At 41.3% G+C, this 16,133-nt stretch overlaps 1 protein-coding gene across 1 annotated transcript in view; it reads right to left on the minus strand.

Moving 5' to 3' along the window:
• The window catches only part of LOC136251450 (mucin-22-like), an 87,370-nt gene that overhangs the window by 42,803 nt on the left and 28,434 nt on the right, over positions 1-16,133 (minus strand). Inside the window, exons 7-9 of the mRNA XM_066043905.1 lie at positions 7,720-8,058; positions 6,484-6,861; positions 6,085-6,381 (exon numbers count right to left, since the gene is read on the minus strand). Coding sequence (XP_065899977.1) covers positions 6,085-6,381; positions 6,484-6,861; positions 7,720-8,058 — 1,014 coding nt within the window. The remainder of the gene's footprint in view (positions 1-6,084; positions 6,382-6,483; positions 6,862-7,719; positions 8,059-16,133) is intronic.

A 16,133-nucleotide genomic window follows, 5' to 3' on the forward strand; every position in this document is an offset into this window, starting at 1 on the left:
GGATTTGCTTCACTGCTTGTGTGGTAGTTACTAGTGACACGATGAGTTCAACTCCAGAGTTTCAGAGAGATAGCGTAAGTGATGGGTGGATTACAGGAAGGCTGAATTTGACAACGTTCGTTCTTGTAAAATCCTCACGTAGTGGTCGCGTCATTTATTGTCTGCGGCGCGCGTTTCTGCTTTACTGGCCGCGCGACTCACTACCGTGAGTCTTGATATATATAAAACTTCCCTGCACACCCACCCCAAAGAGCATCCCCATGCATGCTGCTGTGCATGTGTCTATCATTGGGGATTGGTGTGCGTAGACCATAGTTTCTCATACATGCCATTGTTACCTGTGATACACAAGAAATTATTTCACTGATCATATGTACAAAGGAACATCGCAAGTGTATAAATATGTAATTTTTTACAGAAGACACACTAAAATGTATGAATTATATTATAAGTGTTTTTTTTTTTGTTTTTTTTTTAATATACAATTTTACATATAAGTGTTTGCATATGATGGGGGGAGGGGGGGGGGTTCTTGTTACAGGGATGAGATGGATTGTTACATTGGTGGAGCATCAGGAATGGATGCCAGCTGTTTAGACAGTTTTGTGAGGACAGTTGTAGGCGTTTTGATGTATCCTTGAAATGCTGTACTCTTCCATCGGCCCAATGGTTGGATGTATGTGTCTGAGATGCCTGCAGCCTTTGCAGAAGTGGCGGCTCCGATCATAAAACTGTGAGTGTTATATTGTGAATCATCTAATCCTACTTTCTTTAATGTGGTAGATAAGAGGGTCTTGAACTGGGCCCGGGTCAGAGGTGCATTACCCTCTGATAGAAACAGTGAGCCAGGTGCACTTCCTCGAATGGCCAGGTAGGGGAGTAATGCCTTGACTGGGCAAACTACTGAATCTGTTAGACCTAGACATAGTTTGACTCCTTTGCGAAAAGGATCAGTTTTAGACTGCTTGATGGTAAGCCAGATAATAGTTTGTGAAGTTCTGCTGTCTAATGCTATATCTCCTAGGGAGAGGTGTACAGAGTTGTTGTAGGCATCCTGGCTTGAGACAGTCATCTCCCCAACTCGGAGGAAACCGAAGAATGCTGTGCAACAGGCTGCCCACAACATGATTTCCTGGTACTCTGTGAGAGCTTTGGACAAAATTGAATACATCTTATGCAAGATCTCCACAGTAATTGGAAGGCGCACTCGTTGCGAGCGAGTGCTGGCTTGCTCTCTCTTGATGATTGAAGAATCTGCTCTAAGCGTGGCGTGAGAGCTTTGTGGTATGCATCATGTTGACTGCGGGATGAATGTAGGTTGCCAATAGAGGAGAAGTAGACTTTTATGGTGGTGTGTGCTAGGCCTTGAAGTGCCAAGTGGGCTGCAAACAGTGACATTGTGTTTTCTGAGGTGGGTATTGGTGTTAAATTAGCTTGTGTGCAAAATTGTAAATAGCGTTGCTGGCCAGCATTATAGCATCTCTGGGTGGTGGGTGCTAGACCATTCTCAAAATAGTACTGAACAGCTGCCTGAATAGGGGCAATGTCTAATCCGGCCCTCCGGTTGCTAGTATCTGAAGTAATGGTGGAGGTAGTGGAGTTGGCTGACGGGTGGCCTGTGGATGTAGACAAAAGAATGAATGTAGATTACCACGAGAGAGGTGGTCAGCTGTGCTATTGTTTACCCCTGCTATGTGTTTGCACTTTATATCGATATCAAAATAGGCAACGAAAAACCATAGGCTGCGTAACAGGTGCATGGCTATTTGTTCCTTTGAGTAGTGTCTATTAACAGCGGCAAAAACACTAGAATTGTCACATTCGAAAGGTACCCTAATTTTCTCCCCCAAATGGTGCAGCTCAAAAATATTGGGACCAATTCTTTTACCATGATATTGTGTATGACCCATTCTGCCGGCCAGCACCACTGAAGCCATTGGCCCTGCCAAAAAGCGCTACAACCCCAAGCTCCTGATGCATCTGTTTGAATGAAGTGATTGGGGGTCCAATCGCTGTCGTCCCACCGGAGTAAGCTCAACCTGTTCCAATCTGCTAAGAAGGTGTGCCACCAGCACAAATCTGAACGGAATTCAACGTTCAGTCTTGTATGGAAGTGCATTTTTTGTAATTTTGCTGTGGTAGAGTACATGCGAGAAACAAAAGCTCTGCCATGATGCACAACTTTTGTGGCATGCTGTAGCGATCCCACCAAGGAAAGGATCTCTCGCTTTTTTTGCGTCGGCGCGGTCTAACCACTGGGCCACCTCCTGACGTAATTTTTTGAGTTTTCCTTCAGGTAATCTAGCCTCCATCTTAACAGTATCCAAGACAATGCCCAGAAAAGGCAAGGTGGTTGCAGGACCCTCGACTTTTTCTAGGGCCAACGGGATGCCTAAATAGTCACAAATCTGAACAATTGTGTCCAAGTTGTATTGGCAAGTAAGGGAAGCAGGGGGACCCATGGTTAAGAAGTCATCCAGGTAATGTATCAGGAAAGACACATTGCTGATCTTGGCAATCCAAGCCAAGAGGTCTATTAAAATATTAAACAGCTTGGGTGCTGATCGCAAGCCAAAGGGGAGGCAAGTGTCGACATATACCCCTCCATTCCATTGCATGCCAAGCATGTACCTATCAGCTGGATGTACTGGGAGAAGACGGAACACACTTTTTATATCGATCTTGGCCAGCAATGTACCAGGACTGAGTCGAACAATCTCCTTAATGGCATCATCAATGGTGATGTACTTTAGGGAGCATAGAGGTTTTGATATCCCATCATTCACGCTATGGCCTTTGGGATGAGATAAATCTACGATAAGCCTCCACTTGCCAGTTTGGCCTTTTGGAATTACTCCAAAGCGGCTAATATGGACCTGAGGAATGGCTTGTGGAGGAAATGGGCCTGCAATACAGCCTAAGGATACCTCAGCTAAAAGGTAGTCAGAGACTACCTCAGGGTGTGCTTGTGCACCCTCCAAGTTGCATCTAGCTGCTTTTAGTGATGAAGGTGCATTGGTAAATCCTATACGGAATCCGTTGCAAATCCCCTGTAGCACAAAATGTACAAAGCGTTTGTTAGGGTGACACTGCAACATTGAGTACCATGCTGAAGGACATAAGGGTGTGTGTACCATGTTGGCTGTGAGAGGTAAAATATAGGGGTACGTGGCTGGAACAGAAGGTGGCCACTGCTGTAACCATTGGTCCATAGGAGATAGTATGGGAGCTTGCTGGACCAGCTCCTTGTCCCATAATTCTGATGGCAGGTCATGAATAGGCACTACAAAGAAAAAATGACAGAGAAAAAATGACAAAAAAAAGGAAGAGGTTTCTTGTTATGAGGTTCAGTTTCAAACCAAATATGCATGTTTGTACATATATACACATACAAATGGTTGACCTAAATAACACCTAAATGTACAGTCTTAGCTAATATGTTCAGGCAATGTCTTTGGTTCGTAGCTAGTTAATCCTCAGTGTGTATACTGGTGTGGTGTCCCCAACAAGGGTGGCACTTGTGGCCCGCGACGCCGGTTAGCATTTCTTTGGCAGTGGATCCATTTATGATTGCTTCCCCTGATTGTGGGTCATTGTAACAGGTCAAGCAAGCATGGGTGCATTGACAATCTGGGAATGAGCACTGTGAATAGTTCCACTGTCGACAAATCCTTGGAATACGGCGGCGAGATGTAGCTGTTATTGTCTCCCTACGTGATGTATCTGGGGCCCCACAGCATTGTTCCGATGAGTGCGACAAACCAAAACAGTGTTGGCAATATGGTCTACGTTGATTGCCTGTGAACACCATGTTCCAAAGGTCGTTATCTCTCCTTGTCCAAGTGGTGTCTGGGCGAGAAGCGGCAATTTGGCAGAAGCGGCGGTCATAAACAGCCCATCCATCACCTGTGTACTCTAAGTGTGCCTCCAAGATCAAATGTCCATACCCTAGAAGGTCGGGTATCCTTTCGGATTGGGCTTGTCCGCGAACTACATTGTAGTTAGTAAAGCACTGGGCCCATTCCACAATAGAGGTCACTGACCGTCCTTTAGAATAGTTCAGCTTACTGGCCTCATCCGGGCATGACATGCTCAGTTTATCTATTGTTAGTTCAGCCATGTCAATGAATTCTCCGTCTTGGATTCTCTTGACTAGCCTGGATGGCACTGGTGGCAGTCCTGCACCGAAGGTCAAAGTGTTGGCTAAATCTTTTTTCGACTGATTATTGTTACTTGCTGGTAGCTGTACGGGAGTGGATGATGCCTCGGAAGTCACCAGAATATGAGTAATAGCCGATGGGGGTGGAATCCTCGAGATGGCTGCAATAAGTTAAAGCATTGATGATTGAGTGCGAACTACAATGCAGGTGGGCAGGATGTGTCATGCCCCCTTTTCATAGTTAATTTATTAAACAGTGATGCACAAACAGCTTAATTTATATATATATATTTTTTTTATGCCTATACAATATGCATACATATATTATTTATTTGTAATTATATACACATACATATATATACTACACTATTTATAGATAGGAATTTCTATCCCTTTTGGGGGGGGGGGTGAGGGCACTGCCGCGTAAAATCCAAACTGCCGCACATGTCATTGCCTTCTGCTAAATTAGTCTGCTTTCTGCCATTAATTTGCTAAGGAGGCGCACGCTGGGGCGCAACGAAGATGCACATGTTCACCCGGCAGTCCACGCCGGAGCACTACGGGCCCTGAGACCAAGGAGTGTCAATTATACTAAGGCATCTACAGGAGATAGGGGTAGGCGCCCACAACCACATTGGAAACTTAAAGTAGCGAATAGAACATACCTGGTACTAGGGGTGTATGAGCCTCCAAGTCGTCTGAACGAAGTTGTTTTGCAACCTCCTGCACAATCGTGGGAATATCATTCCGCGTCAGAGGAACCGCTGCATTGGTATCAGTTTCCTGAGAGCTACTTCCGGTATTTGCTGTAGCACCCGTTTCAGACGTTGTGTGACTCTTCTTAGTCTTCTTCTTGGGCGGCATATCGACAGAGCAACAACAAAAAACTGACAGAATTCACAAACTTCACTGCACCATGCGTTCTCACACCTTTCTACACGCCTTTTCTTGTGACACATGCGCAGTATACTTTTTCCAATTATTGCCAGCCCTTTTTGCATGCGCACTAGCCCACACTTTACTTCAGTTGTGATGGAGCTTCATGAGGTTAGCCACTGTCATAATACATCCGCGCATGCTTGAGTGCTCCATTAACCTAGTTTAACTAGTTAAACTTCAACTAATGGCTGGTTTTGGGTAACTACAAAAAGTAGTGCTATCTATATCAAAAATATCCTTGCTATGAAAAAGGGTGTGGCCTCCAAAAAAGCCAGGGAAAAAATTGTGAAGTCAAAGCTGGCAGCCAAGAAACAGCTGCAATGATGCTAATGTTATTGACTCCTTTTTATCGTTACAAATTTAATGAACAGTTAAACAGTGTTAACTAGAAGGTGATACCTTTCTGGTGTTCTTCAGCTGATCTCGTGGGAAATAAATTCGGCCTTGCTACTGGAGTATATAGGTGAATGCAGTTAAACACTTGGAGTCTGATGGGAGGGCAATTCGAATTATTGAGGTGCGCATTTAACGTTCCCATCATCAGTGAAGAGAGTTTGCTGTTTGCCCACCCACTTCCCTCCTTTCAGGACTATCCATTGAACATACAGTACTCACAAGGCTGCATAGGCTCCAGAGCTTGACTTTTAATCTCATTACTGATTTGTTTCCATTTTCTGTCTCATGGGGTCATTCTCTGTTTGGATTCTAGCCCCATGGGGGTAGGCAGCCAAATCAGATGGGATCATGCAATCTTTAATTCTAGAAGTTGGTTGTGTACAGATTGAGTCAAAAGAATTTAATCACTAAGTAGACATCTTGATTTGGCTGCTAGAAACAGAAATACAACAGCCCTGGTGCATCCATCACATGCCTTCTCCATCTTCACCATACCTAGCTAATGATATATTATGTGTTTACTGATCTATAGCCACACAAATAATATATCTCATTGTTAATACATGTACTATATATTATTTGAAACATACCCATAATGATAACAGTGATCATCTCACTATCACTTCCTATAGAATTAGTCACAGTACATGTGTATGTTCCATTATCACTGATAGAGATATTATTAATGGAGTAGACAGCACGGAACACTGCACTAGTACTATTTTGAGTCACTGTAGTGATACTAGTGGACTGTACTATTGGACCACTATCCTTCCTCCATGTGAATGTATCTGGGGGAGAACCTCGTGAGGTACAGGACAGTCTAAGGATAGAGCCAGCATATGCTACTACAGTAGATGGTGATGGAGGGTCTATCACTGGAGCAGCTATGAAGAGAAAAATGACAATCATTATGCTCCATTGCAAAGCAGCATGTATCAGCACAATTATTTTCATTTCTAGCAACAATTCACACTCCAGTGACTCACTTCTTCCACTTAAGTACACACCCAATCTCATTGTCTGGTTCACCATTGAACTGTCCATTATAACACATGTGTAAACACCTTCTGCAGTAGTAGTGAATGCTCCACACTGCCATAAGTTGATCACTCCAATGTAATCAGTTAGATTTGCTGCTTGAGACTGGATTAGATGGGGTTGACATAGTCCATAAGGTAACTGAGTTCCATTAAAGTACCATATACCTAGGTGAGTATTATTATCAGTACCAGTAGGTCCCAGTCCAGACACACAACGAGCAATTAGACCATTGATAGCATGTGCAGTAACATATGAGTAGTCAGTTAGGAGATTACCAGTAACAATATGATCATTACCAATCAGTGCTCCAGTCATTGCAATACCTAGTAGGTGTATATCAAACTATTAGAACACATTTCAGTATGGAAAGCAAAGTTTGTTCTATTGTGGATTCTTTGTGATGGTTTCGGTTATAGCTAAGGACTTTCTCACAATGTTCTCTAATTGTTTTTGTACTGGTTTAACTACAACTAATGGTATTGTTAGCCATGTAACAAGGGTTTGTTTAAGCGGTCAAATTAAAGCAGGGAGACTAGGGGTGCAATTTATATTTTGGTCAGTATCTGAATGGTGGTTAACTTTTAAAAAGCCATAAAATTTCAATTACCAAACAAGGGTTACCAAAATACAATAGTGTTTTGAGCATCCAAGCTGGCATGGGGGACAAGTGATGATATCAGTCATCGGCACAATGCAATACTATGAAGCTCCATGCATATTGTTCCTTCCATCAGTGGGATAATTTTACACTGGGATTTTATTTTGAGAGGTACGTATAGTGTCTATGAAGAGAGGTTATAAATATCCTTGCGAATAGTCTAACTATCATAGCTTAAACTTTAAATTAGAATAATTATATACCATGGATTTATGGTAGCTAGACCAAATTACTCTGAAAATATAAGTTCTTTTAACACCTATGAAGAAAAAAAACACCTGAAAGCAAAAGCAAGTGTCCAGTGACTGAAAAAATCTCTATACCAGCCTAATGGTAAAATAGTGCAATTTTAAGAAACCCCAGATTTAAGAGCAGCAAAATCAAAGGTGGCAGCAATGCAATGATGTTACTGTCAATCAGTTTTAAATGACAAACAACAAGTGATGTCATTGTTTAAAGTTAACTAAATCAATTATCAGCATTACAACAATGTTCCAACACATACGTACAAAATCACACTTACCTGATATATGAAGTGTTAATGGTCCACTGGTATAGTCAACACCACCAATGGTTACAGTACAAGTGATTGTACCAGCATCCTCTGCAGTTAGATCATTATCAGTTACATTTTGTGTTGTCTGTCCAGTAGAGAAACAAGCTGGATTACCACTATTATGAGCAGGGTTAGTGTAACATCCTGTAGTGTTCCACTGGTAGTTGGTCACTGTAAGTGTTGACCCACCAGTTGCTGTTGCCATACATGTCAGAGTGACACTACTCAATATGGGATAGTCATATGTGTCATTAGATCCACTAACTGGTGTACCAGATGGATTACTGACTATGACGACTGTAGCAACTACAAAATAATAGGGTACAGTGCTGCACATTCAAATATAAGTATATTTATTGTGCTACACGCAGTGGAGCACACATCCTGAATTTCTGATCTAACAAGTGCAAAAGAGTTACATTAAAGCAAGAATGAAGACAGTAGGATATATCAAGACACACAGTAGTGTGTCATACTTCAAGAAGCTAGCGTACTACATTGTGGGCATATTGATAAGAAAATGCATTTTTGCATATACATAGCTCCGTGATCCTTCATGTGATTAATTTGAAATTTGGCACACCTAAAGTGGGTCCATGCAGTACCCAGTTTGATGTGAATCCTATCAACACTTTATTAGTTTTCATGCCTACTAGGCAAACTGCTAAAGAGAATAAGTCACATAGATGGATTACTAAGGATAGAGGATTAGAGTAAAAGCCACTCAATTATGATATGAAAACCAACTACATGTAGTAAGTTAAGAATCATAATACTCTAATAGAACAGTCACCCTATTAGAGCATTCATCTACAGGGTCTCCCTAAATTGCAGTAGATCAGTGCAGCGCTACTCTACTTTGCTTAAAATTCTTTTGATGTGATAAAAGGAATGTAGATAATTAATAAGGTGTTAATAGCAAATTGACAACTTCGGGTGACTTGTAATGTAGTTGAACTCTCTACAGAGTAAGTTGGAATGTAGCTAAATTTTCTACAAGGATAATTGTTTGTAGCTGACCTCTCTACAGGATGACTTGCTTGTAGCTGAACTCTCATGGCTACAGAGTGACTTGTAGCATATCCCTACAGGGTGACTTGTTTGTAACTTTATCTCTAAAAGGTGAGTTGTTATGCAAATGAACATTGTAATAGAGTATTTATTAACATAGATCAGAATTTTCCGCAGTAAAATAAAGTAGAGTGGTTGGAGAAAGTTCAGCTCCATAACAAGTCACCTGTAGAAAGTTCAGCTACAGACAAGTCTTCCTGTTGAGAATTCAGCTACACAAGTCGCCCTGTAGAGAGTCCAGATACATTACAAGTCACACTATAAAGAGTTGATCCTACAAGCAAGTCAAACCAGTAGAACGTTCATGTGATAAATATTTTAATTATATACATCAAATATACATATACATCTACCCTTGTTTCACTACTTTTTATTCCTATGATCCCTTAGGGCTAATCAAATTGAAAATTCTTATTATCCTTGTGCAAGATACAGATTCATCAGTCTCATAGGTCTAGTGTGCCAGGTATCACTTAGTGTACACAGTTGATAATGATCCACATTTCAATAAATTATCATAACTTAGTAAGTACCAATGAATGCACTGTTTGATAGACCATTCTTTGTGCTTTATAGGAATGAAATTTCCAAGCACTAGTGGAGCAAGTGACATCATCAAAAAGCATATGCATTGTCCCACTGATTAAATGATTATCATTGGTGCTAATGTATTAGGCTATTATAAATCTACATATGATCAACAGGTTTAGAAACCTTTTGTTCTGGATTCATTATAAAGACTTTTCTATAATGAATTGTTACTAGTGGCAGAGAAAGTTGCTGATGTAGAGGGGTTGACCACAGCATAGAATCTCTAACAGCTAGGGTTTGGGGGCACAGCCTCCCTCTCCAAGCCATTTTACCTTTAATGATACCTCAAAATTACTTTTTAGGCACAATTTGAAACATTTCAACTAAAACACCAACTTATCTAGCCATATATAAAACAGGCTATCATACAGTCAGTAAAATGCTGTTTTGGTGAAGTTTTTAGTGTTGGTAAGGTTATAAATTAATAGCTATGACACTTACAGTATAAGCAGTACAAAACAGCTTTTGGACACTTGGAACCACCTGGTACATTGGGAAGATACACAACTCTCAAATTACAAAGTAAGTGGATTGATTTCTGCTAAACTAAAGCCTTTTTAAGACTACTTTTTAAAAATATGTTGTTATGAAGCACTTTGACTGCTCTATTAGGGTAGTTAAATATTCTATTAGGGCATACTAATGTTTTTTCATAATTTTCAGCCTGACTCCTAGATAAGAAATAAGAAAATTAGGAATTTCAAGTTTGATTAGGGATCACAGAAAAAAGTAGCAAAACAAGGAAGGTCTGCAGATATAGTAATGGACATTTAATCCATACCCATGACTGAATTACGGACTAAATGTCCGCTAGTATATCTGCAGGTGTAGGTGACCTCCCTTACTTTTTATGATCCTAATTTTCCTGATTTTTCCTTATATTTTTCCTTTTTCCTAATTTTCCTTTTGTTTACTTTTTTGCAACATAATTATGACTGGTGAACCTGTGCATACTGCATCATAAGACAAAACAGTGCCTGAATTAATGTTTTCATCTGAATGTATGCCCCAACTATCAATTACTGACTGAAAACTGAAGTGGCCATTACACACTTCACTTTCAGCTATGGTCAGCCTGTTACACAGCATTACAAGCAAAGAACGGCAGAAGAAGCACCTTTGCAATCAATCCAGTCTCTATGGAAAATACAGATGATTCCTGTTACAAACATAGCATCGTGCTTCTGTAAATTGACACCATAGGCTGTCAGCAAAAAGATATACGCACTAGTACCAGTGCGTATATCTCGTTAAGGCAGTGCGTATATCTCATTAACATTTTGAGTCAGTGCAATATGTGATATATATTAGTCCTGGGCGGTATTTCGGTATTTTTAGAAATTACGGTTCTTTTACAAAACCGGTTACAAACCGTATATCATATTTTAAAAAACCAAATACCGACTTTAAAAAAGTACGCACACGTGAGTATAGCACATGGAGAACGATTTAGTGGAAGGCGAAGCGGAAGATGAAACCGAAGCGAGCGAAGAAAGTGAAGCTGATGAACAAGAAGTAAATGTATCACTAGTACCAAAGCCCAGAACGAAATCAGCTGTGTGGAATTATTTCCGTGTCGAAAGCAATAGTGACGGGCAGCCAAGCAACTTGTCGAAACCGGTTTGTACTAAGTGTCTAACAGCAGTATCAGCGATGCATGGCAATACTAGCAATCTTTTTACTCATTTGCATCGTAACACCCGCTCCTGTTCACACAAGTTTATAATAAAAGGAGTCGCAAGAAGTCTGGCACCACCAAGAAGACCACGGAGCCTTCAGGAAGCAAAGACCAACCAATGATAGTGCACGCATTCAGCCAAAGCCAAAAATACAACAGGAAAAGCAAGAAGTGGCAGAAGTTAACAAACGTCATGACAAGATGTATCACAAAAGACATGCTTCCTATGGCTATTGTTGAAAAGTCTGGTTTCAAGAAGATGTTAGAGACTTTTGATCCAAGGTACCAGCTTCCCTCACGTAAATACGTTTCTCAAGATATTATTGTACAACAGCACTCAGGCTTCTGTCACTTCTATGCTACAAAGTGCAAGTCATTTCTGCAATACCACTGACCAGTGGTCAAGTGTCAATATGCAGCCCTACCATAGTTATACTGTTCACTTTATTAGTGAGGACTGGAGACTTCAGAGCAAGTATCTGCAGACATTATTTATGCCTGCTGACCATAATGGTGAGAATCTTGCTGAGTCAATGAAGTCAGTATTGGATAGATGGGGTTTGTCTGAGGAGAAGCAGATTTGTATTACTATAGTACGAACTTGTCGCCTACTAGATTTGCTACATATTCCCTGCTTTGGCCATAATTTACACCTTGCCATTACTAATGCAATTAAAGATGATCACCGTGTTGCCAGAGCATTAGGTGTGATAAGGAAACTGATTACACATTTTCCCATAGTTGGAATAAAAAAAAGAGATCTACCAAAGGCACAAACAGACCTGGGTATCCCAAATCATTCACTAGTCATTGATTTCCCAACACGGTGGGGGTCATTACAAAAATGATTGTTTGTGTACTTGAACAAGAAACAACCCTACGGCAGGTACTAAACAGCACATCTTGTCCCCACGTGGCAAGACTTAGAGGTTTTGGAAGCCATAGACAAAGCTTTGTCTCTATTGGCCGATTTTACTGACATATTTTCTGGAGAAAATATATCACCTTTTCAGCTCTGAGTCCTATTTTGCACATGGAGGACAATGAATTATCTAAAAACAGCGAAGACACAACGTTAACAGCAGACATAAAAAGAAAAGCCTGCAAGACAAGTATGACAGGAATGAACTTCAAGAGCTACTGTATGTAGCATCGTTCCTTAATCCAAGATTCAAAACAGACTACATACCAAAAACAAATCCATTAGATGACTCCTCAGATGATTTCACAGAAAATCTAGTAGCTCTCACTAGAGAGAGAGCAGCAATTGAAGCACTACGTTTTGCTCAGAATGATGACAGTGTGAATTCAACTACTTTGACATTGACAAATGATACAGGACCACCGCCTGCTAAGAAAAAGACATTGGGTAGTATTTTGAAGAAAAATAAGGAAGCAATGTTTCCCAAAACCCCTCAGGACAGGGTAAAAGCTGAAATAGACGCATATTTATCTTTACCAGTAGTTGATTCAGAATCAGACCCACTATACTGGTGGAGGACTCAATACAACAGTTACCCGATATTAGCACAATTGGCCAAGAAGTACCTTTGTATATGTGCAAGCAGTGCAGCATCAAAAAGGTTGTTCAGTACCTCTGGAAACATTGTATCCCTCAAGAGAAGTTGCTTAACCCTTAAACCTGCACAGAATTTTTCGGAAATGCATGTTTACACAATATGGGCATGCATGGGGGGTGTAAAGGATCTATGGTGACACTACCTGGATGGGGTAACATAATTTTTACAGCCTACAAACACGCATAGATTAAAAGTGTGTTCACTGGGCTACTTGGAGAAGGTTAAATGAACAGTGGCTTACTTGTTATGAAGCGATGAACAGCGACGAGTGACATTTCCGTGTTTCAAAAATCTTGCCACATGTTTAATTTCGATTGTGGGTTTATGTTGTAATGACACTATGATGTAATGTACAAATGTATGCGCACGCACCTCGTGTATTGATTCTATTAATAGTACACTATTGATCATGTTGAACTGTGTTTGTGAGCGATTGCCTTGAACCTAGTTGGGAAGATACCACATATTGGCGACAAGCACACTTCGTACCCACGATGGCCACTTCTTTAAGGAAATTGGAGGAGTTCGACCTTATTTCGGGTGATGACTGTATTCAGTACGTCGAAAGGATGGAGTTCTATTTCCTCGCTAATGGTGTAACTGAAACTGATAAGCAGCGTGCAATATTGTTAAGTTCTACCGGTGCACAGGCGTATAAAATTCTAAGAAACTTTATCTCCCCGAGCACCCCAATGGAGAAATCTTTCAAGCAAATGGTGGAGGTGATGAAGAAACATTTCTGCCCCTCACCTTCGGAGATAGTGCAAAGATTTAAATTCAACACCAGAGTAAGGTAGCCAGGAGAGTCAGTAGCCACCTATATCGCGGAACTGCGAGCGCTATCGCAATATTGTAACTTTGGTGACACATTGGAGTCGATGCTGAGAGATAGACTGGTGTGCGGCATAAATGATGCACAGATTCAGAGGCGCTTGTTATCTGAGAAGAGCCTCACTTACTCCAAAGCTCGAGAGACAGCCCTAGCTCTAGAGTCTGCAGTTCAAGGCACAAAAGATATTCAACGCTCCCTGCCTACTGATCCAGTGCACACAGTGTCACAGCAACAAACATTCAGTTCAGTCAAATGTTTTCATTGTGGAAGAGCCAACCATAAAGCACCTCAGTGCCGATTTAAATACACGGTATGCTCAAATTGTAGCAAGACAGGCCACTTGGCAAAAGTCTGTCGCAGCAAACAGCCAGTGTCAAAGGCCAAGCTGCCAGCTAATATAATAGCAGAAGAACCTGTTCAAAAGGAGCATGATGAGTATCCCTTGTTTACAATCCAAGACACAAGAGCCACAGCTACTAACACGGATCCCATACATGTTACTATGAGCTTAAATGGGAAGCCAATTCCGGTGGAAATTGACACTGGTGCTGCAGTCTCCATCATAACTGAAACCAAATTCATGGAGATTTCATCAGAAGAGCTGCAGGGATCACTGGTGAACTTGTGTACTTATTCAGGAGAGAAACTCAGTGTTAAGGGTAAGGTTATGTGCAATGTAGAGTATGATGGTAAAATGTATGTATTACCCCTGGTGATCATTGCCGGAAATGGCCCAACACTAATTGGCAGGAATTGGTTGCGACATATCCCACTAAACTGGTCAAACCTTTTCCAACCAATTCACATGGTCCACGACCAACTTGCTCAGTTGTTACAATCCTTTGATGAAGTGTTCGCTGATGAGCTTGGTACCTTGCAAGGTAGCAAAGCCAGTATATACATTGATCCCAACATTCCACCTAGATTTTGCAAAGCTCGCTCCTTACCCTACGGAATGAAAGAAAAGGTGGAGATAGAGCTACAGAAGTTGGAAACTCAAGGAATTATTTCACCTGTGAAATATTCTAAGTGGGCCACTCCTATTGTGCCAGTCCTTAAGCAAGACAAGCAATCAGTGAGAATATGTGGAGATTGCAAATTAACCGCAAATCGTGCTTCACGGGTTGAACACTACCCACTCCCCAAAATCGAGGATTTGTTTGCCACACTTGGCGGGTGTCTTGTTTACTAAGTTGGACATGAGTCAAGCTTATCTCCAGGTGTTAGTTGATGACCAGTCAAAAGAGGTGCTCACAATTAATACACATAAGGGCTTATTTGTTTACAATAGGCTACCTTTTGGAGTATCCTCTGCGCCTGGCATATTCCAGCACACTATGGAATCACTATTACAAGGTATTCCTCACGTTCTCGTATACCTTGACGACATATTAATTACTGGTCCATCTCAGTCTGAACATATCAAAACACTTCAAGAAGTCCTCTTATGTTTCAAACAAGCTGGCTTGCACTTGAAGAAACAGAAATGTCAATTCTTACTGAAATCAGTTGATTACCTGGGCCATATAATAGATCAGCATGGTATACGTCCATCTGGTACAAAAGTTGAGGCTATAAAAGCTGCCCCTAAGCCGCAAAACATCTCAGAACTAAGAGCGTACCTTGGCTTGCTGACTTACTATGGGAAGTTTCTCCCAAATGTATCGACTGTCCTAGCTCCCCTATATCAATTGCTTCGCAAAGACGTTAAGTGGTCTTGGGATGAACTACAACAACAATCTTTTATTAAATCAAAAGATATGTTGACATCATCAGCATTGCTGGTGCATTATGACCCCTCCCAACCCTTAGTGCTTTCATGTGATGCCTCACAGTATGGCATCGGGGCTGTGTTACCTCAAGTCTACAATGGAGATGAAAAACCAGTGGCCTACGCTTCTAGAACACTTAACACTGCAGAACGCAACTATAGCCAGTTGGAAAAAGAGGCCTTAGCCTTGATTTTTGGAGTGAAAAAGTTTCACACATATTTGTTTGGTCACAAGTTTACTCTCAACACTGACCATAAGCCACTACAAAGTTTGTTTAGTGAAAGCAAACCAGTACCAGCCATGGCATCTGGTCGAATACAACGTTGGGCACTTGCACTGGCTTCATATGAGTACACCATCAAGTTTAAGAAGGGACTAACCAATACTAATGCAGACGCCCTGAGTCGTCTCCCAGTACTTGCACCTGATAAAGATGTGCCTGTGCCTGCAGAACTAGTACTGCTGTTGGAACACATATCAACTGGACCCCTTACAGCATCACAAATCAAGAATTGGACTCATCGAGATCCAGTCTTATCTCAAGTTCACTCATACGTCCTCCGGGGTTGGCCAACATCAGTTGATTTATCATTTAACCCTTACTCTTCACGTCGACATGAGTTATCAATTTGTAATGGTTGTGTATTATGGGGAAATCAAGTCATCATTCCTAAAGCTGGTCGGCAATGTATTCTAGAGGAGTTGCACGGTTCCCATCAAGGAATGTCTCGTATGAAGGAGAGAGCAAGAATGGTAGTCTGGTGGCCTAGCATAGATAAAGACATAGAATCTATGGCCAGTTGTTGTGTGGCATGTCAAGCCTCCAGGAATCTGCCCCCAGTGGCTCCCTTACACCC

This window comes from Dysidea avara, chromosome 3 (genome assembly GCF_963678975.1).
Source record: "Dysidea avara chromosome 3, odDysAvar1.4, whole genome shotgun sequence".
Lineage (NCBI taxonomy): Eukaryota > Metazoa > Porifera > Demospongiae > Dictyoceratida > Dysideidae > Dysidea > Dysidea avara.